The following is a 25,279-nucleotide window of genomic DNA, read 5'->3' as shown; positions in this document are numbered from 1 at the left end:
TATATTTAATTGATTATTTCCTTTTACTTGTAGTTTTACTGAAAATGTCATTGGAAAGATGGTTTCTTATTTTATTTATATTCTCAGTTATGGTTATGTATAAATTTTCTGTTTGACAAGAAAAGTTTCTAATTTCATTTTTTAAAATTCTTTTCTTACAATATTTGTATTACTTCTTTTATATATGACAGACCCAGCAACGAGTAGCCAAGTTATGATACCAATTGGAGGGACTCGGCATGGTGGCAACAGAATCTGGAGGAAGAGGTGTCACTACCTGCCCACATGTTAGAGCATTCACCAAGCTGTATTTCTTGCTACGAGGAGACTGTCTGGATGTCAGTCATTGCCCACTATCTGCATAACATTGACCTATATCAGCCTACAAATCTGGATTTGCAAAGCACTGTGTAACATCAGTGTGGTCTCTCAATGTAAATTGCTTTTATTTCCCATTGCTAAGGCTCTCGCTAGCTTACATTTTGTGCACACACTTAGGCTTGTGGGGATTTCTTGTACACAACACACATATATGTGAGTTATAGACTAAATAAATTGTTGCTTTTGCCAGCCAAAACATGGGTGACGAGTATTATCAAACTTCTGTCTCGACACACACGGCTGCCAAGCAAACTGCAACTAGTGGTAAAGAGTAGTGAGGTCACAGCTGTGAGATGCCTGCTAACAACCGCATATCTGTTGGACAATCTTCCTACTTGCACTGCTTCTGAAGAAAATACAAAAGAGTTGGAGAATGGTTGTGCTCTTTATTTTTGTCTCAGTCATCCCCAGATATAAATTGTTTGTTGTGCAGGCTAAAACTGCTATTAGATCTGAGCACATTGGATTTTTGGAAATCTACAAATTTATATCAGCTTATCTCATGAAGAAGTTGCAGGAAGTTGTAACTTGGCTAGAATTCCCATAGTAGCACAAACTGCAAATTCAGTCACAGAGAGCTCGAGCTAGTGATTTAAAAGGCAGAAGCAGCCAATGTCAGTTTGAGTGCACAATGCTGCAGTGACAACGGTTTTGTGCCTGTTCAGTGATCTGTCACACTAGCATTATAGAGGTCTGAAACAGTGAAGCTGGATCTACATCACTCAAAGTGCCTAAGTTGAAATCTGACATGCTAGCTTTGGCAAATGCTCACGAAGTATTTGTAGCTGCAGACAGACAGGGCGAAGAACCACTGTAAGTAAACACGTGCTATTAGCTTCGTGTCAACAGCAGGAGCCCACCATGAGGCAGACTTCCCTATCTCTGGAAAGCTAGGATTAAACGATGGAAAATCCAGGATGGAATGTAACAATATTATGAGATGGAAAGTTGCTACTCACCATATAGTGGAGATGCTAAGTCGCAGATAGGAACAACAAAAAGAGTTGCACACTTACAGCTTTCAGCCAATGGCCCTTGCCAAGAACAGAAACACACACACACACACACACACACACACACACACACACACACATACACTGAAACCACACTGTGAGCAGCAGCACAAGTGTGTGATTGGGTGAGGGTAAGGAGGAGGCTGGGGTGGGGAGGGGGATAGATAGTATGGTGGGGATGGTGGACAGTGAAATGCTGTAGGTTATGTGGAGGGCAGGGGAGAGTTGGGGGGGTGGGCGGGGGGGGGGGGGGGGAGGAAGTAGTGGAAAAGGAGAGAAATACAGAGAAAAAAATAAAAAGACTGGGTGTGGTGATGGAATGACGGCTGTGTAATGCTGGAATGGGAGTACGGAAGGGACTGGATTGGATGCGTGAGGGCAGTGACTAACGAAGGTTGAGGCCAGGAGGATTACAGGGACATAGGATGGTTTTTTTTTTTTTTTTTTTTTTTTTTTTTTTTTTTTTTTTTTTTTTTTTTTTTTTGTCAGTTTACTGACTGAAGAGAAATTTTCCACCTGCGCAGTTCAGAAAAGCTGGTGCTGGTGGGAATGATCCATATGGCATACACTGTGAAGCAGTCATTGAAATTAAGGAATTAAGGATATCATGCTTGGCAGCGTGTTTAGCAACAGGGTGGTCCACTTGTTTCTTGGTTACAGTTTGTCGGTGGCCATTCATGCGGACAGACAGCTTGTTGGTTGTCAAGCCTACATAGAATGAAGCACAGTGGTTGAAGCTAAGCTTGTAGACAACATGACTGGTTTCACAAGTAGCCCTGCCTTTGATGGGAAAGATGGCGTTAGTGACCGGACTGGAGTAGGTGGTGGTGCACAAAGTACACCACCAGTAGTGATTCAAAAAGAAATTGAAAGCTTGGCCTTTGTGCTGATTTTAAAGCTACCACCAAATCTCAGTCTACCATGGATTCCTAACTGTCTGAATAGAGCAGTACCCTTTTGTGCTAATTTTCTTGACAATGTGATGGCCAGTGGAATTATGTGTCAAGTGCTCTTCCAAAATCTATGTGAATTTTTAGTACTCTGCAGCAGGTGTGACTGAAGTGCTATCAGTAACTTGCCACCACCTGAAACACTGAAGGAACAACAAAGTTTCTTACCAAATGTAAATTATTACTTGAGATTTATTCTAAATACTGCTAGCATAACATTTCCTTTAAATCAACTTTGCAACAAAGGAGCTAAATTTGTTTGGTTATGCAGCTGCAACCACATATTTAAACAGTTGAAGTCAGCCTTAAAATGCGCCCCTCACCTAGCCACTTATGCTCTCGCAAAGATGCTTATCATAGTGATGGACTCGGCATGGCAAGAGTGCATACCTCCTCATGAGAACTGCAAAGGAATGTACTACACTACCACTTTTGTTTCTAAGAGTCATTCAGCAGACCAGAAAAACTATTGACAGATTGAGAAAAAAACTATCATCATGTATTTCCGGTATGGTAATTCCATAACCTTTTGTATGGTGCAAAGCTTATGCTTATTACAGACCTCAAGTCTTTATAGACTGTTCGGGCTGAAAGCCTGGCTTAAGGACTTCAATGTCTTCAAATATATAAACAATCCAATCTTGTATAAACTCATTACTAAGCACACAAATGCCTACACTCTATCCTAACTACCAATGGGACTGAATTGGTTTTTGATGTCTACAACATCTCGTGCATCCACCTTGATGCTGATACAGCTTAGAATGTGAAAACTGTTCCCGCTATGGAGTTGAAGATAGCTTTACTGACAGTAGAGGATTTATTCTCAGAAAACATAATTTGCTGTGTTAGACACAGAATGCCATCAAAAATGCCAGCTCTTTGGGCATTGTTTTCATTGTGGCATCATGTCACAAAATTGCATGGCATTTTATTGTCAAGGCAGTAAACGTCGATCAATGGTACCGACCTCACTAGACTGACCAGCCTCGAAGATACTCCACTGAGGCAATTTAGGAACCATCCACGTTGGTGGGGATGAGTTCTCTCTAGGTCTTGTCACTCCTGTAAATTATGACAGGTCAGCTGATGACCCCTTGAGGCTACCTGCAGCTGTTTTTACAACATCAGAGGTGGATGGAGTTGGACAACAGAATGTCTGTACTTGCATGTTTATGTAGTAGATGGAAGATAGGAACTGATGGACTAGGAACTCTATGGAGTTATGCAGCTCAGTCTGAATGGGAGGAATGGGGTTACGAGGAACTGATACTGCCCTAAGCCACATGTTGCGTGGAGTTAAGGAGCACTGTTATGTGGTGGAAGCCTTGCCCGCAGGGATAATGAGATCACAGATGGCCTAAGAATAGGAGATTCTGGAAGACAGAAATCACCTGGAATAACAGTAGAGGATGGTTTTAGGGAACAGGAGAAAGGTCCCTTTCAAATAGATGCTGGAGCAGTTCCATGCAGGAGTCAATGTACTTCGTTAGTAGTGGGTTGATACATGATGATGAAAGTCTCATAAGTCCATATCTAGAGACTCGTTTAATGTATGGATTTTTACATCTTATACTAAATAAAAAGGAAAACAAAATCAGGATAAATTGAGAGAATGAAAGAGGTACCTTGAAATGAAAGGAAGCTTACTCTGAAAGATCAGCAACAATATTACAGTGCATTTATTCCCATGGACAGCCAGCCAATTATTTCGAACAAGGTGAAGCCTTGAAATATCCTCAGGGGATTAGAAGATTCAGTCTGTCAGTATCTCTCACTTACTTTTCAAAACTTTGTTGAACTTCTGTTGCATACGTTGTTGGGCTAGAACTCCTCAGAAAAACAGCTCCTGGACTGAGGTTATGACACTTTCTGCTCCATCATTCCATACAGATCAATTTCAATGGAATTTTGGAGAGTATGAAATAGTTATTATCAGACTGGAAATCAGAATCATGAAGCACGCTTCACTCAATAGCTAAAACAATGCCCAGAAAAGTTGCACTTGTCGGCAAAGGATTAGCAATTAGATGTGCTCCGCTTTATTGATGTCAATAATCTAATGTATGCAATCACATAAATAGATACTGTGCAAATTTGTTCCAAAATTATAAATATACCTTTCTTCTCCAGCGCAACTTTACTTGAGAACTTAATTGCTTTTTCATAAATCCAAAAGACATTTTATGTGACCTCCATAAAATGATATTCATGGTGTGTTGATATGAGGGTAATCCCAAAAGTAAGGTCTCCTATTTCTTTATAAGAACATAGACACGTTTATTTCTACAATGGTTTACATCAGTTTACAGCTTGAATATTTAGGTATTTTTCGACATAATCACCATTTCTGTCAACGCATTTTTGTAGATGCTGTGGCAGTTTTTGTATGCCCATATTATCCCAGCTCGCTGCATGCTATTCAGAAAGTTATGAACCTCTCCTTCATCTTGTTGTCGGAGCTGAATCGCTTTCCTTCAAAATGTTCTTTTAACATAGGGAACAGGTGATAGTCACTGGGCACCAAGTCATGACTATAGAGTGAATGGGTGCTAATGTTGCAGGAGAGTAACAGTTTGCCGAGCGATGTATGGGCGAGTGTTGTCACGGAGAATGTGTATGCCCTTGCTTAACATTCCTTTTCTCCAGTTCTGAACTGCCCGTTTGAGTTTTTTCAAAGTCTTGCAGTACCTGTCAGCATTAATTGTGGTCCCAGAGATTCAGCTCCAATGATGAGGTAAAAGAAGTGCTTCATAACTTTCTGAACAGCCCGACGGTGAGCTGGTATGACATGGGCATACAAAATCTCACACAGCATCTACGAAAATGCATCAACAGAAATGGTGATTATGTCGAAAAATAGCTAAATGTTCAAGCTATAAACTGATGTATGCCAATGTAGAAATAATCAGGTCTATGTACGTATACAAAAATAGGAGGCCCTGATAATTATTACTTTACAAAAGTTAAAATGAAAATTCAGGTTAGTAGAATTTTTCTAAGTTTCTAAATTCAGTGATCTGAAGCTTACATTGTAAAAGATATGTGGACCACTGGTGAACTAATATACCGGATTATAAGATGAGGTTTTCCCAACTTCATCATTTGAAAAATACAGGGTCATCTTGCATTCAGAGTTTAGACTATTGCTGCTGAGACAAACATTTTTACATCATGTGACAGATTAATACACGGGCCATTTTACATTAATTTTCAGTTGAAACTTTGGCAGTCACATGCAGATTTATTTCAACAATTTCAGAAGGATTGGAGTGACAACAGTGACACCAGCATGGCCGAGAACTGGACAAATGCGGGGACAGGAGGGTGAGTACGCAGTAGTTTTTATCATGCTGCCAACGGCAGGGATGTATACTGAATACTTCGGCTTTATATGAACATCTAAATCTTTTAAACTGCAGTCTGCCTATTCGCAGTCAGGCAAACTGATGCGAGTGGACCACAGTTGGCATAGCTGCCCTAAGACACCTCTACAGAGTGGTCGCTAATAAGCTGTAACAGGAATAGCTGCCGGTGATGCTCTTCAGAGCACCGGGAATGAGTGCAAGCCACTTAAGGCTTCTGAGCAAGAGCTTCAGCTCAATTCCTCACAACCTCGGTTGCAAACCCGTCCTTGCAGGACTCTCCCAATCTTTGTTAGTGTCCTTCAGTGTCAGGGGCTATAAGACCCCCCCCCCCCCCCCCCCAAATAACCTATCCAAGTAAAACATCCTTATGCAGGAAAAATGTCTGATCCCTGCTGCATGTCCCCTCCAATAACACGCGCAGCACACTTGCAGCACAAGAGGCAGAATACTGGTTATTCCTGCAAGAATCTCTGTCCCACTCTCCACGTTTCGAGAGGCAGTTGCCTTGAAAGATCAGGAGATGACTGAGCAGCAATAACTGATTGAGCTGCTCATGGAGAGTGAACACACACAAACACCAACGCATGCACCACACACACAATGGCAACGTAGCCTGGGGACGGTAGGAAAAAAGGCGGTCCAAAGGTGGATGAGCAACAAAATGGTCAGTAGGTGAGGTGGGACCTGCAAAAAACTTACAAGCCTGGGGCACCAGCAGGAGCTGCCACCAGATGGTAAGTGGCAGTTCCGCAGCCTCAGCACAGAGGCTGGGTATGGGACTGGTCCAATAAGCACCCGTGGCCAGTCGAATCCCAGCATGGTGGACAGCGTCAAGGATCTGCAAATAAGAAGGCCTCGCTGACCCATACGCTGTGCACCCATAGTCCAGCCGTGAATGCACCCTGTCCACTCCCCAAGACCTGTGGCTGAGGCACTTGAGGATGTTCAGTGCCTTCAAGTTTCTGGCTTTCAAGTCACGTAGGTGTGCAGCCATGACAACCTGGAGTAAAAAAATTAGGCCCAGAAACCGCACTGTGTCTCTAAAATGCAGGACAGTATCCCCCATATGCAAGGTAGGCAAATTAAAAAGACGACAAGAACGATTAAAATGAACACAAACACTCTTATCGGAAGAAAACCGAAAACCCGTCTTTGCAGCCCACTCCTCTAACTGCCACACTGTTAGCTGCAACTGACAGCTCACGGTTGCAACACTGGAGGAGGAACAGAAAACAACAAAGTCGTCCACAAATAAGGGGCACAGTACTGGACTCCTCACTATGGACATTATACTGTTGATGGCTATGGCAAAGAGGGTAACGCTTAAAACACTGCCCCGGGGGCCATCGTTCTCTTGCTCAAAGCGATCAGACAGTGTGTCACCAACTCGGGTCTGAAAAAACCGCTGAGACAGGTAAGACCGAATGAAAATGGGGAGTGTAATGTAACGGACTACTGAAGAGTGCAATACCACCCTTATAGTCGCATCTGTATGTAGTATTTAATTTTGCCCAAATCTTTTTTATTATATTATTCTATAATGTGAACTTTATTTGTTTATTTCTGGAGAATATGTTGGCACCAGTGTGAGCCAAAGACATTCATGTGTGAAAGGTAGAGAGTCGGACATTGTTAAGGTGACTGTTGAGTGAGTTAGTTGGACTGTTGTGGGGAGACCGTGTTTTTGTGAGGTGGACTGTTGACGGGAGTACGGAAGGAAGTCTGTCGTCGAGTTTCATAAATAGTATGTGATATGAAGACGGAAATTATTGTGAAAAAGTTAAATTAATAAAAATGAAGAATCAATAGTAAAACAAAAAGCGAGTACCAGTTTTCATTAGCACACAAAGACCCGGACCTAATATTAACAATGTTAGATGGATGGAACGCACCATGGCGAGAATCAAGACAACGAGACCAAATTCAGAATCTAAAGGTAAGGTATTTTAATTAGTTTTAGTATTCTGTGATGTATCATTCTTTTGTCTAAATATTAAGCTTAACATCGTCTGTTGTAGATATAGACCACCCAAGCAGGCGGGGTGTCGTCAATTGATCATCACAATCTCAGGGTTTGAAATAGCATTTAAATGAATTGAAAGTTTGTTGCTTGATATTTGATTTTCAACCCGGACGAAAGAGGGTACATTACAGGAGGCAGCCACGAAAACCCCATTGATGCAGTTGTGCAAGAATACAGTGTCTCCAAGTAGTATCATATGCCTTACCGATATCAAAGAAGATACCGATACATTGATGCTGACGAAGGAAAGCCTGCTGAATAGCCGCCTCCAAGAGGGTCAGCTTGTCGACCATGGACCGAAATTTTCGGAATCCACATTGAGAGCGTCTATGGAGCTTTCTGGTTTCAAACAGCCACACCAGATGACGGTTAACCATCCGTTCCACAGTCTTTCTGACACAGCTCGTCAAGGCGATACTCCGATAACTACTGGGACATGTGCGGTCCTTTCCTGGTTTGAGGAGAGGAATGCGAATTGCCTCCCTCCACAAGGTGGGGAATACTCCTGTCTGCCATATGAGATAAAAACATTCAAGGAGAATTTCTTTCGCACCGCTGGCAGATGCATGGAGTATCGGATGCGGTCATGACCTGGTGTAATATCAGAAGCAGCAGCAGCACACGTACATTTACAAACGCAGGTGTTAGTGCTGACAGTAGCAACCTCCGTTTGTGTAGTGGCATCAGTTTTCAAGATCTCTGCAAGTCACAACACCCTTGCTGTAGGTGTTGTGAAATTCAGTCTCTATCGCAAACTCCCCAAGAAATTGTGCTTTCTGAAGGTTCTGTACTTGCTGGAAGCTAGATCTTTCAACCAACGAGGTTCCATTTCGCAAGCGCTTGACAGATTTTAAGGTGCCAGCAATGCCTTCTAAGCCTTTCTGTATATAAAATGGTGAAACTTTATCGAAACTCCCCTCCTTTCTTTTAATTATGATAAACACATTCTGTGAAGCAGTTTGCAATCTGTTACTAGTAACTGAACCAGGAGGACTGGCTACATGAGCCCTCTTGTTGGATTGAGTGTTAGAACCCACCAGCAGTCCACCCTTTCTGCTGGGAGGAGAAGAATAAAAGTTCGAAGGTTCCATCTTGGTCCCACGAACAGCTAGGGAACTAGAAGTCCACCTAGACAGAGCCCCATGTGCCTAGGTAAGCCTTATACAACTGAGGTGTGGCAGGTTCCCCAGAGGTTGCCTGCTAACGAGTGTTCCACCTCTACAGCCATGCATCTTATCAGTGCACAGCACACCTTGAGATTGAGGGGTTGTTTATAGAGGTTTATTCCATCCTCGGGCCACAAAATCACGGGCAACTACTGAGTGCTGCTGTCAACTCTGACAATGCAAAATAGCAACACCAGCGACACAGGGAATACCACAAACAACTCTATGACTGCAGCACACTAAAGTACACAAGCAGCTACGCAGAATCCAAAAAAGTCCTCGGATGGCTTCATGCCAGTCATCGTACACAACAACAGAGACCTTAGTCTCTTAAACAAAGAATTTAATAACAAGCACAACTCCACAACATACTACTCTAAACTCAATAGGGGCAACACTGCACTGTACATGGTAAACAAGCCAGATTATACAAAATTGCTGGACTTTCTAAAAGAAAGAAAGGTAGAACATTACATGTAAGGACTGTATTGGAAAAGATACAGCAATACATAATCAAGGGGGTAGACTCTCAACTCTGAGACAGTACACAAGGAACTGACTGCCCTTGAGTGGGAATGTATTCATGTAAATCGAATAACACAATGAGACTGTCACATAACTACACGGTTGAGCTAGAAAACTGATGAAGACAAAATTATTTCTTCATACATTCATCAATTTAGAGATTTACAATAGGCTGCGCACCCTCCAACATTGCCACAACGGTCAACGCTTTGCACATGCGGTTATCTGATATGGTCTCACTCCCCACTGCTGCAAATGTGCTGATGGTTACACAACCCAACATTGCAAACTCCCTAACCCAACACCACCAAAATGTGTCAATTTTGGTGCATCACATCCAGCCAACTACAGGGTGTGCATTGTGTACAAGGAGGCTCTGAAGTGGAAAATAGCCAAACATGTAAAAAATACTGCCATCGCAGCTCCGAAACCGACCCTGCACCCAGTAAGGAGTGAAATATCCTTTGCTGGAGTTGTAGCAGGTACCCCAGCAGTGTGTGGTGATCAGAGGAACCTTAGAACTGCACATACACACAACGAACACCCCCAGAAGAAGACATACAGCCAAGACATACAACACCCATCACCACACCGGCACTGGCTACATCACAAAACACAAATAACAACACCACCCTACCCCCAGAGATCACGGACTGAAGCCCACCACAGACCATGGAGGATGCACCTACAAAGGGACACCCACAAAGCTGGAGTTGGAGAAACAATCGGAACAGGGGAAACACCACCACACCACAACAAGTACACAGACAACAGGACACCAATATGCATGTACACAATTCAGACACCAACACAATGACCCACACAAAGCACCCACTCACCACAGAGACCTCACAGGTGTCCGTAACTACTACGACTCAAACAGTTGACACACAAGCCAGTCCACACCAGATGCCAACACAAGTACCAGTGGCCACTGACACAACCAATACATCAACACAATCAATAACCCACAGGCCAATAGTCACAACATTAACTCAATGCTCCAAAGAATAATGGAGACATTTTTCCCCTGGCTCACAACCTCCGAGGTAGTCATGACAATTATGGGGTGTGTCTCAAACTCTTTACACAGTTCATGTACGGCTCGCTCAACTGGACTCGCATAAAAACTAATTTCACACCGCTGTTTACACCAGTGCATGGATAACACAAACTCACAGATCCTGTTTTGGAATGCCAATGGGATCACAAACAAAAGAGTCACAATACTTGCGTTCATGGAGTGAAAGGGTATCCAAATTGCCCTAGTTAACAAAACACTGCTTATACCTCACAAACAGTTAAACATCTCACATTATTGTGTTTATCATACTGACTGAGCGGATGGCAAGAATGGGGTTGGCACAGCCATCATAATACACAAAGACATAGAACACACAAACATCGAGCTCCCTGCACTTGAGAGACTAGAAGCCAAGGCCATCAGGGTGAAGTTAAATGGAGCAATCACTGCACTGGTATCGCTGTACAACCCTCCTGAAAACATAGTAACATGCGGTATCAGCACAGTTCTCAACACAGCACCATGGTAATGGCTGCTCGAGATCTAAAAGCAAAACACCCTGACTAGAATTCACGAATATGTACCTGCAATGCAAGAAACTGTACAAACGTACACTAGGCTGAAACTACATTATGCTCGGACCAGACATTCCCACATACATGCCTGTGGAGGCCTGACTCGGACCAGACGCGTCAGACATAGTCCTCATCAAGGGCATCACATGTACACACAACCTTATGGCTGAAAAAGATCTGGACTCAGACCTCATGCTTGTAATACTACACCCAGGACAAACACTGCAGGACACAGAACAATGCAGAATACTGAATACAAGAACCATACAAAATACTGAACTACAAGCACGTGATTTGGCATCTGTTAAACTAAATGCTTGATGGTCGTATTCTGGACACCCAAGAAATTAATAACACGCAACAAATTGATGAGGTGGTGGAGGCTCTTACTACTGCTGTCCAAGACATGATGACTGACGCCAGTCCACGTACAACAGCAAAACAAAACACTGGATGGCCCTGCCCCAGGAAATCCTGGACCTTATCTGAACGAGGAACCACCTCAGGAGATACTGGCAGCGTACAAGGTGCCTGTTTTATAAACTGCATGTCAATAGACTCCAGGGTATAATACAGGACAAAATACAAACATTTCAAAATGAAAAGTGGGAGCAGAAACTCACAGGGCTAGCTAGCCAAATACTTCACCATGGAGAAACAGTACATTCTCACTCTACAAGGATCAGACGGACCAGCTTACTCTGTGAAGGAGAAGGCAGAGCTTATGGCCACAACACTTGCAGTGTCTTTCATGTCAAAATTGGCTCCTTGAAAAGGACGACTTGTAGCCCATCCCTGGCATGACAAAATCAGACAAAAGATATTACTTGGGCTATCAAGTATAACAATGCTAGGAAAGCCCCTGGGCTTGATATGCCACCTTAAAATGCCAACACTTCCCTGACTTTTGGAAGGTGTCAAGGTCCTGATGTTCAGGAAGCCACGGAAAGACCACTCCCTCCCACAAAATTACTGTCCCATCAGTCTGCTGTGCTCACTCAGCAAGATTGTTGAGAAGGTAATACTAAAATGCATCATTATGCACTGCATTGCCAATGACACCCTTAGACTGGAGGAATTTGGCTTTAGGAATCACCACTCAACAACATAACAACTTCTCCGTGCAGCCGAAAATATAACACATGGCTTCAACATGAACAAAGTCACAGGGGCAGTGTTCCTGGACATTGAAAAAGCTTTTGTCCATCTCTGGCCCAACAGCCTTATATGCAAACTAAGTGATGCTGGTTTCCCCAATGGACTCAAATGTCTCGTACACTCATATCTCAGGAACAGATGTTTTAACACTGATCTGTAGGGTAAACAATCAACACAACAAGGTATCCGAGTTGGAGTACCCCAGGGAAGCATCCTCGGGACCATCTTGTTCAACCTGTACATTAATGACTTTCCAGAAACACAGAACATGACATTAGCCATCTACACATATGACACAGTCATATTTGCACAAAATTGGAAACTGTCAAACATAAATTCATAATTGCAGATGGCACTCAGAACTGCCGAGCCTTGGTCGGAACAATGGCGTATGAAAGTAAACGTTAACAAGTGCAAAGCAGTTATGTTCACACACAGACCAAAGCTACTGTGCAAACATCAACACTATCAACAGGTAACATTACATGCACACCCAATAGGTTTCTGAGAGAAAGTCAGATATCTTGGTGTCTGTCTGGACTGGAAACTTACATTGGCGACCACAATGAATATGTTGGCAACAGAGCACACGCAAGGCTCAAACAGCTCTACCCAATGCTGAACAGGGAAAGTACACGGAATAGGAGTGTGTCGAGGTCCACATACATTACACTGATTTGACCTCCATCCAATGATGTACGCAGCTTCCGTCTGGGGATATGCAGCTCCTACACAACTGCACCACCTGCATATCATACAGAACAAAGTGCTACGCATCATTACCAATGCTCCACACTACACACGCACTGTGGATCTTAAAAATGAATACTGCCTTGAGTAAAAAAAAAAAAAAAAAAAAATGAAATAAAATAAAATAAAAAACGCCGCACGACTATACAGGAACTCAGGACACTCGAACAATCCTTTCATCCTTATTCAGGGAAACTATGATCACAAACATGCGTGAAAGCATAAGCAGCCAATGACTCTACTAACTAGGGCATAACCACCTATGGCAAGCTAACATACACCCACAAGTGACAAAATTGGCAAGCCCCTGCATGTCAGCAATGTTGGCTGGTATGCCAGTTGCTATTAAAGCAGACCAACACTAAGGAAACCGACAAGCTCACATGGTGATACCCAAAAAAACCACTAGCATTACCCTACACTGTGAATCTGATGTATGATCTATCGGACACAAAACAATGATGGATCTAACTGTTACAGGTATGCTGATGAGGACTGAGAAATCAACTCCGACACCCAGTGGCAGCCACCAAGTAACACCACCGCACAATGAAATGGTATTGGCCTGCCTGATACCCACTATTAACAAAGCCTACTCTTGCATGACCTACCACAGGAAGCAAGAAAACCGCAACTGCTCTTACAACCCAACCCAACTATTGCAGAGGTTTTTTTTTTTCCCTTTGGCTCTTGCCTTGGCACTTTTTTTCCCTCTGCCCTTAAAACTGCTACTCTTTGTTCAACTTTCGACCCAATCTATCTCCATATGAGTGCTTATTAATGGTTAACCTTAACCAGCCATACACAAACATCGCAGTATCCACATCCTGCGAGACCTCACTTTAGTGAAAACTATTATGCAGAGATGGCAGTAGACCTTTTGTGTTGGCCATCATGTTGGTGTGGGCACACAGGCACTCTGTCAGAATTAGGTCAACTTCAGAAATCTAGATAGGAGCCAATGATGTACTTACATGTGTTGAGCAACAATGTTGTCTAAGCTCACCATGACATATGATGGGAATGAAAGATGTGTCATCTGCTGGTTTTATACAAGCAATAAGAGAGCAGTTGACAGACGGCATGTTTGGAAGCAAGAAATGCAGGAATACTGTCACACACTTATCATACAGATGCAAAATCCTGTATGTATTCAGGAAAAACAGCTGTGTCCTTAGGTCCCAATGTAACCACAGCCTTAGAAATCATAAAATACTTGTAAGGAAGGCAAATATTTCTGACATCCAAGATTATAGATTTCACTGCTGCCCCTTATAGAAATACATTACCTCTCTTGTCACCTCTCATTGGTTAGGTCAAGCTGTCATCCTAGGTAGTAATAACAGTGAAGATGATGATTAAAAATGATGATACCACAGGGAATGGCTTAGATAGAAAGCAAAAAAGGAAGTGAAAATAAAAATTAATGTAAACCATTTATTATAGTTTCTTATATTCCTCTTGGCATAATCAAAATATAGGCAAACAATAAATGGTGTAAGTTTAGAAAAGATAAAATGATACCTTTTTTAGGCAGATACTTAATTTCAATAGAATAGTTAGTAATTTTCATTAGTCTGAGTGCATAAAAAATAAAATGTGCCTCTTCAAAAAAGGACATGGCAGGGGGAAGAGGGAGCTGACTGACATTCAGGGTCATCTTTTACTCAGACAAATACAGCAATTAATTATCATACATAATGATATTATTTTGTAAGAATAAGTAGAATTTCATCTCCACTAGTTTCATATCATGTAATTAGTAAGGTGACAGTAAGCTTACCAATTGAAGGGTCAAGATCTTCACCAATATTTTCTAGTATTACTGGAGATCCAATCTGGATTGCCAATTCCAAAACACGCATGTAATTACTGTCTGAGAACTTTATGACACGAAGTCCATTTGCACGTTCCATATTCTTAACCCATTTGTTGGCTTGACCTACAGGGCAAATTGATTTTATTTGCATAGAGATATACATAATAAAATCACTAACACTTCAGTTAGGATATATGAACATAAAATGGTAATATAATTCAATTAAGTCTTTCATGAATGACATCAAGCAGGTGTAAATGTGTTACATAAAATTAGACTTTAATGTAATGCTAAGGGAGATTAAATAGCATGATACAAAGAGCTTCAGAGCGAATAATTATAAAATTCAAAATTTAAAATATGTATAGCTAGTAAAGGGATGGACTTACAATACATAAAATAGTGCTTATCAAGTTTATGAGTGAAAATAATAAAACTTGTAATACACAACTGAAACAAGTGACAAATAACATCAAAGGGAAACAGAGACTGAGAGACAATCTTAAGTAAACAACTTAATAGACCCCTTCACATCTTTTATCACTTTGCTTACTTTACTTGCAACCCAACTTTATTGTCCATCTTCTCTGTCTCTACGTTTCATTGTTTCCCCCATTATTTATAATCAGATGTCTAGTGATTTTTGCTATATAATGTGTTGACTAACGACCTTCCCCTTTTACATATTAAAGTTATGACTAATTTTTATCATATGTTCTGTCATGAGCAACTTGAAAGTAACTTCAGAATCCTATGTTTCACTGACAAGCTTAGGGCAAGGACAACTGTTACTCACCATAGAGAGGAGAAGTTGAGTTGTGGGAAGGCACAACAAAAAGACTGCTATACATTTGAGCTTTAGTCCAAAAGACCTTCTAAAAGTAGAAATGATGAACAGATTCACACAAGAACAACACACACACATGACCAATGCCTCTGGCTGCCGAGACCAGACTCCTCATGGATTACCTGTTGTTTAATGGTTTACTGATACGCGGGGTGTTTATAAATTAGTTACACAAAAGTAATTTTGTGAAAAAGATAAATAACTTACAGAAATTTTTGATACAGCAATGCAGTATGTCTTCAAGTTTTATTCACAAATGTTCAATGTGGTTACCTTTTGTAACATAAGAAATGTCCCGACTGTAATCAATTTCCTGCCAAATCATATGAAGTAAGTCTTGATATACATTGACCAACACGAAAAATCCAAAGTTTCAATTTCTCAGAAAAATTTTTATTTCAAACTTTTCATTTTAACTTCCAGTCATTTTTATAACAGGAATCTACTATTTTGTGGTAAAATATTGTCTTATTGTCACATCTAAGTGTTTACGGAAAAAAGGTGATTATAAAGAAATTAAGCAGAAATAACACAATTCGATTCAAGTGTCATGCAAATTTTGAATAATTTCATGAATGTAATGCACCTCTGTTTTGGTTTCCTACACTTCACAGACGTATAATTTCTCCTGGCACCTATCACACCACCCAAACTTTCAAGCATTCTCATGATTAATGCTGCATTGTCCTCTTGAGAAATCATCTCCCTTTCTTTCAGGGGCTTTGAACAGTATTTGCATGTTGTTCTTCCCAGTTGAGGATTCAAATCTGGGCTTTGAGGAGGCCAAGCCAAAGCATGAATTCCATTTCATCCAATAACTCTTGCACATTTCTCGCAACACTCAACACGTGGAATGCATTGTCATTCATTAGAGTAAAGTCATCACTAATAGATAGGGTGTAAGGCACAACTTGCTCCAAAAGGGTTTCCATCTGTGTGGCACCCATGCTCCATGAAAACCAAACTGATTCTTGCAGTCATATTGATTGCTGCCCACACTAAAAAGGCATCCTGGATGACAGTATGTAAGTGGAAGACCTTTCCAAGGACTTACTTCTGAGCTTCTCTCCACTGTCAGGTGATTGGAGGCCACATCATGACTCATTGGTGGACAACATTTGCTACCATTGTTGTACTCTACAGCTGCTATAATCCCTTGTGAAATTTAGTTGAGCTGCATGATGCCCTCTGCTGAGTTCTGGGCCTGTAGCAAGATTTCAGGATTGAAAATTGGCTTCTTCCTGTCTTCTTCTGACAGTTTCCCCACTAATATTGACTCCCTCAAACTTAGTGGAGTCTATATCAGCTTAAGTGACTGTGAAGCAACAATTGAAGAGAAAGTGAAGTTGGAAGTGGTCGTTTATTGCCCATGTTGCTCTTCTCAAGCCTAATCCCAGCTTCCTTGCCTTCCATATGCCTTGATGTTCTTGCGGTTCTGGAAAACCTGGAATGTGTTGTTCCCAACATTTCTGATACATTGTTGTTCCCAACATATCTGTTACGAATGCATGTTGTGAGTATCTTGCACCGATGCAACACCTTTTGAGGGATCTTAAGGCTTTAATAGAATGTTTACTCCAGTGACCTAATTATGATAATAGCAGAAAGATTTCACAGCCACACAGGATTAAAATGGCAACAATACAAGGTACAACAAATGAGAGCAGGATAACATTACTGCCTCATGTGCAGTGAAGTGTTTTTCAGGTTTTGTAGAAAAAAGAAAGATTAAGGTTAGTGCAATAAACAATCGACACTCCACCATTCGGAAAAGAATAATAATCACATATCAATAATATATCCCCTCTTAAAATATAGGAAAAACGGTGCAGTCTGAGTAAATGGATTACTACACATCAGTTATTTCGTGTTGCGTTTTTTGTGCCAGTCAGTGTATATGGTGGTACTACTTGCTGCTTGTTGCTGCTGTTGCAGCTCATCAATGTGGAAGCAAAGGAACAAACACTTTGTCTTTAATGCAACCCTATATACAGAAGTCCATTGTGGTTAAATCAAGGGATCGTGGTGGACAGGATATTATTCCACTATGTCCCATCCACGGCAGCACATTCCTGCAGAGATACAGGACAACTTCTCGATGATAATGTGGTGGTATAAAATCTTGCTGGGAAATAAGTTCTGTGCCTATATTCTGTTGTAACTGAGGCATCAAGTAATGCCCAGGGAAAACCAGAAATGATATGGCAGTTACAATTGATTAGGCAAAAAAGAAAGGGCCATAAATCTTGTTCTAGCTTACAGCATAAAAAACATTTTCTTTAGGTGAGAAACATACCTGTTTGATTATGTGATGTCGTTTCTGCTCATCCCCTATCCAAACATTATGCCAATTCATTTTTCCACAGGTATGGAAGGTGGCATTGTCACTAAATGCATTTCTCTTAAGAAAATCATCTTCAGTCTGCCTTTTGTTAAACATTTCTATACAAAACTATGCTCGTTTTTCTTTGTTAATTTCTCTGAGAACTTGCAACAGTTCCAAATTTTAGGATTTGAATAAGAGGCATTTTTATAACACCGCTGGTGGGAACTAGCACTATAGCATGTCCTCGGTTCTCGCCAACCACCTGGCCTTAATTTACTTTACTTTCTTCCGTCTCCGCTTTTCTTCACTGTAACTACTCTTTGATTCTTTTATTGACCTTCCCATCTATTTTTAACTGCCACCTCCAACCTCTGCTACATACAATGCACTTAGCTTCTCAATCTCATTAACCATGCACGATGTTTTAGTAGTAATCTCTGTCTTGCATATTACCCTGTCTTCAACCTTTAAGCCCTGGAGTTTTCACATCTCATCCGATGCATTCCCCAACAATCAGTCTTTTCTTCTCATCCTGTATGATAAGTCTCCCATGACTTGCAGTTGTGGGTGACTTTCTCAAAATATACCCCTTTTCCTAAACATCTCCAGTCCTTTTTCTTCACCCTTCTTCCTTGCCCTTCAACCCTTCTACCTCAAGAAGGAGCTGCTGGCTACGAAAGCTTGCCAGTCACAACAGTGTTTTATGTGTGTGTTTTGCCATCACTTGGAGAGTAGATTTTTTTATCTATCCAATTACATAATTTTGTCAATAATTCATTGTTTTCATTGTTATATTAGCCCATGTGGCCATCATCTTATTTAACCCTCTTGTCAGTCTTTGTTGTCTTTCTTGTCCAAACTGCCATCTGTTTTCTACCTTATGTGCTAATCCATTCGTTTATTTATCCATATCACCAAGGATCAGCACTTTGTCCCTACATCTTTTCTAATACCGATTTCCGTGCTCATAGATGGGTCTATTTTCTTTTTCATTTTTATTTGCAGATAACAATTCTGTTGTTACTTACAAACGTGCATACAACAATTTATAGTTCATTACACTACTTGGCCTTCTCCTGATCATCTGTCATCAATTTATTCACACATTTGACAAGTATTTTCTTTTCCACCATCCGCTTATCTCATCTATACGTAATTATTTCACATTTTTGTGCATTAGTTTTTTGTAAAATCGCTCTGATCGACTTTTATTGCCATTTCTTGTGTTACTTTAACTGACAGACTAAGTAGTTTACATTTTCTCCTATGACTTTCGCTTTCTGTCAACCCAGTTTCTAAAATTTTGCCTGGTTTCACAACTTTCCCGATCGATTTTTTCTTTTTTCTTTTTTTCCCCCCCTTTTATCATTTATCGTATCAATATAGATCGCCCACTCATTACCTCTTATTAACGAATTGCGGAAGAATTTTTCGAATTTTTCTGACTTTTTTTCGTTGCTTTTCTTCCATTTTCATATCCTTTCCACCCTCATGTTTCCTTGAATGGTATCATCCAACAAGCCAACCTCTCAAACTGCAAAAAACATGCCAGACTACAGCTATCTCACATTCGCCTAAACTACATTAATAGTGGTATTTCCCTTTCTGTCCCTCTGCAGCTCCTATAAGAGCCACACTGCCAACCACCACTCCTCTCCTACAAACTGAGCTGGGCCAACCTGCTTAACATCCCACAGCCATCACCACTGCCTCCCAGACCAAGAATAACCCATAAACCCAAGAACAAGTGACAATGGTACAGTGTCCTTAACCTCTCATCTAAAGCACTTTCCTCTCTTGAATTATCTGTTTTATCTAAGGGTCTCACTTTCAGCCCTAAACCTGCATTTGTCCATGCTGCTTAGGTTAAGGTCCTCCTTTCCTTCACATGTAATATCTGTTGGAAATATCACTTTGCAACCCAACCCCAAAACCTTTCCAACAGCAAACCTGACATTGAACCCTGCCTTGAACAGTTCACACCATGATCCCAACTTGATCCACCACCAGTATCTCAAAATCATCCCTTACAAGAATTCATCATACCCAGCACTGCCCCACAACCCTTCCTCAGGTTCCTACAACATTACCCTAACCTGTCCTCTGCAGAACTCCAGGCTGTACATTCCCTAAAAACTAATGACTCCATCATTATCCTCGGCAGCAGACAAAGGGTCTACCACAGTAGTACTTGACTGAAATGAGTATGTTAGTGAAGGTCTGCACCAGGTGTCTGACAACTCTACATACAGTGTCTGCAACCCATAGTACAAAACATCCCTCCTACATCAAAGATACCAACCATTTCCTAGATTGTCTAAAATCTGTACCGGTCCCACTCTCACCACACACCTTGCTTGTCAACACTGATGACACCTCCCTCTATACCAACATTCCCCATGTACATGGTCTACTGCTGAACATTTCCTCAGTCAGCACCCACCTCGAAAAAATGTTTAGCATGTTTTCCCAGAGACAGACACTGACTGTGGTCATTGTATCACAGACACAGTCCCTTTGACTGTTCAGAGATGTCACAAAACCTGCCCAAACATGTAAACAACCACGCATGAGCAGAGGTGGTCTGGCAGCTGATCAGTTCTGGTCATTCCACCAGCAAGGAGGTACACAGCTCGTGTAGTCTGCAGTTAAACCATGTGTAGATGGTCAATACCATGGTTCGATCATGTCCACATTGTTACTTCATGCCAGGAAGGGCTCTGAACAAGGGAAGTGTCCAGGTGTTTTGGAGTGAACCAAAGAGATGTTGTTTGGAAATTGAGGAGATACAAAGAGACAGAAACTGTCGATGACATGCCTCGCTCAGGCCACCCAAGGGCTACTACTGCAGTGGATGACCGCTACCTACAGATTATGTGTCGGAGAAACCCTGCTGAATAACGTTTTTTGTGCAGCCACAGGACGTCATGTTACGACTCAAACTGTGCGCAATAGGCTGCATGATGTGCAACGTCACTCCCAATGTCCATCTTTGCAACCACGACACCATACAGTGCAGAACAGATGGGTCCAACAACATGCCAAATGGACCGCTCAGGATTAGCATCATGTCCTCTTCACTAATGAGTGTCTCATATGCCTTCAAACAGACAATCGTTGGAGATTTATTCGGAGGCTGTTTATGGTGGTGTTATGTGGGGCTGATGTTCACGACTGGTGGTCATGGGAGACGCCGTATCGGCTGTACGATATATGAATGCCACCTTCCAATCGATAGTGCAACCATATTGGCAGCATATTGATGAGGCATTCTTCTTCAAGGGCAACAATTTGCACCCTTATCAAGCACATCTTGTGAATGATTTCCTTCAGGATAATGATATTGCTCAACTAGAGTGGCCAGCATGTTCTCGAGACATGAACCCTATCGAACATGCCTGGGATAGATTGAAAATGGCTGTTTACGGCCAACGTGACCCCCAACCACTTTGAGGGATCTATGCTGAATCGCCATTGAGGAGTGGGACAATCTGCACCAACGGTGCCTTAATGAACTTGTGGATGTATGCCATGACAAATACAGGTGTGCTTCAATGCAAGAGGATGTGCTGCTGGGTATTACAGGTACAGGTATGCACAGCAATCTGTACCACCACCTCTGAAGGTCTCGCTTTCTGGTGGTACAACATGCAGTGTGTGGTTTTCATGGGCAATAAAAAGGGTGGAAATGACGTTCATGTTGATCTCTATTGCAGTTTCCTGTACAGGCTCAAGAACTCTTGGAACCCATGTGATGCAAAACTTTTTTTGATGTATGTACAAACATATCAAGGGTACAGCCATGGGAACCAAGCTGGCTCCTTCTGATGCCAACCTTTTCATGGGTTGCTTCGAAGGGGCTTTCCTGGGATCCATAAGTCTTCAGCCCTTTGGTTGGTTTAGATACATTGATGACATCCTTACCGTATGGACTCATGGGGAAGCTGACCAGCTAAAATTCCTGGAATCTCTGTGTACCTTCTTCCAATTAAATTTCACATGGTCCTATTCCAAATCCCATGCCAGTTTCCTTTATGTTGATTTTGTCATCACTGAAGGCCAGCTGCACACTTCCGTCCACATTAAACCTACCAACAAACAACAGTACTTACATTTTTACAGTTTCCATCCTTCCCATGTGAAACGTTCCCTCCCAAATAGCCTAGGCATCTGAGGAAAATGTATTTGTTTGGATGAAGTTTCTTCAGAGCATTATGCCACTATTCTCACCTCAGCCTTCACTGCATGTAATTACCCTACCAGGCTAGTTTGAAAGCATATTTCCCAGTCATGTTACTGCTGATCCCACCACAAAACAACTTCAGAGCACACCATTGGCGACTCAGTATTATACTGGTTTGGAATGTGTTAATCAGCTACTTCAACAGGGCCATGATATTCTAAAATCATGCCCTGAAATGAGATCTGTTCTGTGTGAAATTTTGCCCAACACACCTAGAATAGCTGTCCCAATCTCTGCAATATTCTTGTCAGACCCTATGCTCCTTCTGCACCCACGTCCCTATCCTATGGCTCCTACCGCTGTGACCATCCCCACTGCTAGACTTGCCCTGTGCACCCTCGTACCCCCACCTATAACAGCCCTGTAACTGAAAAAAAACAACATATAATATCAAAGGGAGAGCCACCTGCGAACGACACATGTCATACACCAGCTATTATACAGGGTGTTACAAAAAGGTGTGGCCAAATTGCAGGAAACATTCCTCACACACAAATAAAGAAAAGATGTTATGTGGACATGTGTCCGGAAACGCTTAATTTCCATGTTAGAGCTCATTTTAGATTCTTCCACCTACGCTCAATGGAGCACTTTATCATGATTTCATACGGGATACTCTACCTGTGCTGCTAGAACATGTGCCCTTATAACTACGACACAAAACGTGGTTCATGCACGATGGAACTGCTGCACATTTCAGTTGAAGTGTTCATACGCTTCTCAACAACAGATTCGGTGACCGATGGATTGGTAGAGGTGTACCAATTCCATTGCCTCCACGTTCTCCTGACCTCAACCCTCTTGACTTTCATTTATGGGGACATTTGAAAGCTCTTGTCTATGCAACACTGGTACCAAATGTAGAGACTCTTTGTGCTCGTATTGTGGACGGCTGTGATACAATACGTCATTCTCCAGGGTTCATCAGTGCATCAGGGATTCCATGCAACAGAGGGTAGATGCATGTATCCTCGCTAACGGAGGACACTTTGAACATTTCCTGTAACAAAGTGTTTGAAGTCATGCTGGTACGTTCTGTTGCTGTGTGTTTCCATTCCATGATTAATGTGATTTGAAAAGAGAAGTAATAAAATGAGATCTAACATGGAAGTAAGCATTTCCGGACACATGTCCACCTAACATATTTTCTTTCTTTGTGCGTGAGGAATGTTTCCTGAAACTTTGGCCGTACCTTTTTGTAACACTCTGTATAAACACTGTTCATCCGTCTACGTCAGCATGACTACTATCAAATTATCAGTTAGGATGAATGGGCATAGGCAGAGGGTATACACTGGTAACTCACAATATTCTGTTGCAGAGCATGCCCTACAACATGACATTCATGACCTCAGCACCTGTTTCACCACATTTGCCATCTAGATTCTTCCCCTGACACCAGTTTCTCAGAACTCCACTGGTAAGAACTAGCACTACAACATACCCTTGGTTCTCGCCAACCACCTGCCTTAATTTACGTTAATTTCTTCTGTCTCAGCTTTTCTTCACTGTAATTACTCTTTGCTTCACTCCATTTTAATTTCCTACATGTGTATGAGATATGAAAATATTTTCAGACTTAGGAATATAACAGTGCGAATCCCAAAGAGAGCAGAGGCTGAGATATGAATATCATTGAACTAGCGGTTTAATAAGTCAAAACTGCAAAATTGACAGGAGGCAGAAAATGGTTAGGCAGGAATGGCTAGAGGATAGATGTAAGAACTTAGAAACATATTTCACAGACACCTCCAGAAAAATCAAAGAGGCCTTTGGAGAAAAGAGGACCATCTGTATGAACATAAAAAGTTCAGTTGGTATGCCAGTACAAAGCAAAGAAGAGAAAGCTGAAAGGAGGAAGAAGTGTACAGAGGGTCTGTACAAGGAAGATGAACTTGAAGGCAGTATTATAGAAAGCAAAGAGGGCGTAAATGAAGATGGGAGATACGGTAGTATGAGAAGAATTTGGCCGAGCAAAGAAAGATCCAAGAAGAAACGAGGCCCCAGGAGTAGCCGACATCCCATCAGAACAACATACTGGGAGAGCCAAACATGGCACAATTCTTCTATCTGATGTGCAAGGTGTACGAGACAGGCAAAATACCCACACACTTCAAGTAGAATATAATAATTTTTTATTTATTTATTCCCCCCTTCTGAAAGCTGCTCTTTCTGTTAATTTTATGAAAATATTGACCGTGGACTTCTTTTCCTCCATTTCAGTTGTAGATGCAGGCAGCCAACTCCAGGGAACACCAGTGCCTCTCAAGATGATATGAAATATCAAGAAAATCTTCCTAACTTTGATCTACTTTATTTTAATAAAAATACTTAATATTTTTATTAAGTCTTCTCTTATCCAGAAACACATATGACACAAAACATTCATAGCTCATCATACTCTGAGCAACACAGCTTAACAAAACTTCTACATACGAGAGTGTGAAACAAAATCATGTACATAAAAGTGAATGATGTTTTATGGTCATTTGTCTACACTTTACTGCGCATTCATAAATAATGTCTTTGCCAATGTTCATAGGCAGCCTTTGATTCTGTCATTATTGCCATTTCATTTTTTAATAAATTTTAACTTTACCACATCTGGGTGGTCTTTCACCATATACCTAAACACTAAGCCCTCTCCAGAACGAAAATGCGACAGCGGCAGCCTCTATGTGAATAGGACATAAGCACTGTGCCCGACTGAATGACAAACAACACCTGTAACTCTGAGTGCCATACTGCCTTTTAACCAGTTTAAAAACCAAGAAGAGGACTGGCTCGAGTTGTTGCAACAGTATGAAGCTCACATAATTGCTCACTATGTACCAGGCACTGTGAAACTACATTACTTTAGGTCAATGGTAGGAAGGGCAGTGTTTCACCTTATTCAGAAACTGCTCCCTAACACCACTGCAAGTGAAATTTCCTATGATTAGGTCATGGATTTGTTAACTAACTATTATGACCAATGAGTGAATGTGGTGGCAGCTAGGTACCAATTCATTCATTGCAAGAAAAGGTCAGAGTGGGTAACAGATTTGCACGGTATGATGAGGAAATTCAAATTCAAAAGTGCTCGTGGTGCTTTATAATTAGATGTTGCGT

The 25,279-nt window shown here is 41.5% G+C and overlaps 1 protein-coding gene across 1 annotated transcript in view; it reads right to left on the bottom strand.

Annotated features, from left to right (window-relative positions):
* LOC126336262 (dynein axonemal heavy chain 3) overlaps positions 1–25,279 on the bottom strand; it is a 1,127,841-nt gene that overhangs the window by 224,192 nt on the left and 878,370 nt on the right. The window contains exon 53 of the mRNA XM_049999758.1: positions 14,717–14,875. Within this exon, the coding sequence (XP_049855715.1) occupies positions 14,717–14,875 (159 nt within the window). The remainder of the gene's footprint in view (positions 1–14,716; positions 14,876–25,279) is intronic.

Source organism: Schistocerca gregaria, chromosome 2 (assembly GCF_023897955.1).
Source record: "Schistocerca gregaria isolate iqSchGreg1 chromosome 2, iqSchGreg1.2, whole genome shotgun sequence".
Classification (NCBI taxonomy): domain Eukaryota; kingdom Metazoa; phylum Arthropoda; class Insecta; order Orthoptera; family Acrididae; genus Schistocerca; species Schistocerca gregaria.
The sequence above is the reverse complement of the archived record's forward strand: the minus strand, read 5'-3'. Positions and strand labels throughout refer to the sequence as shown.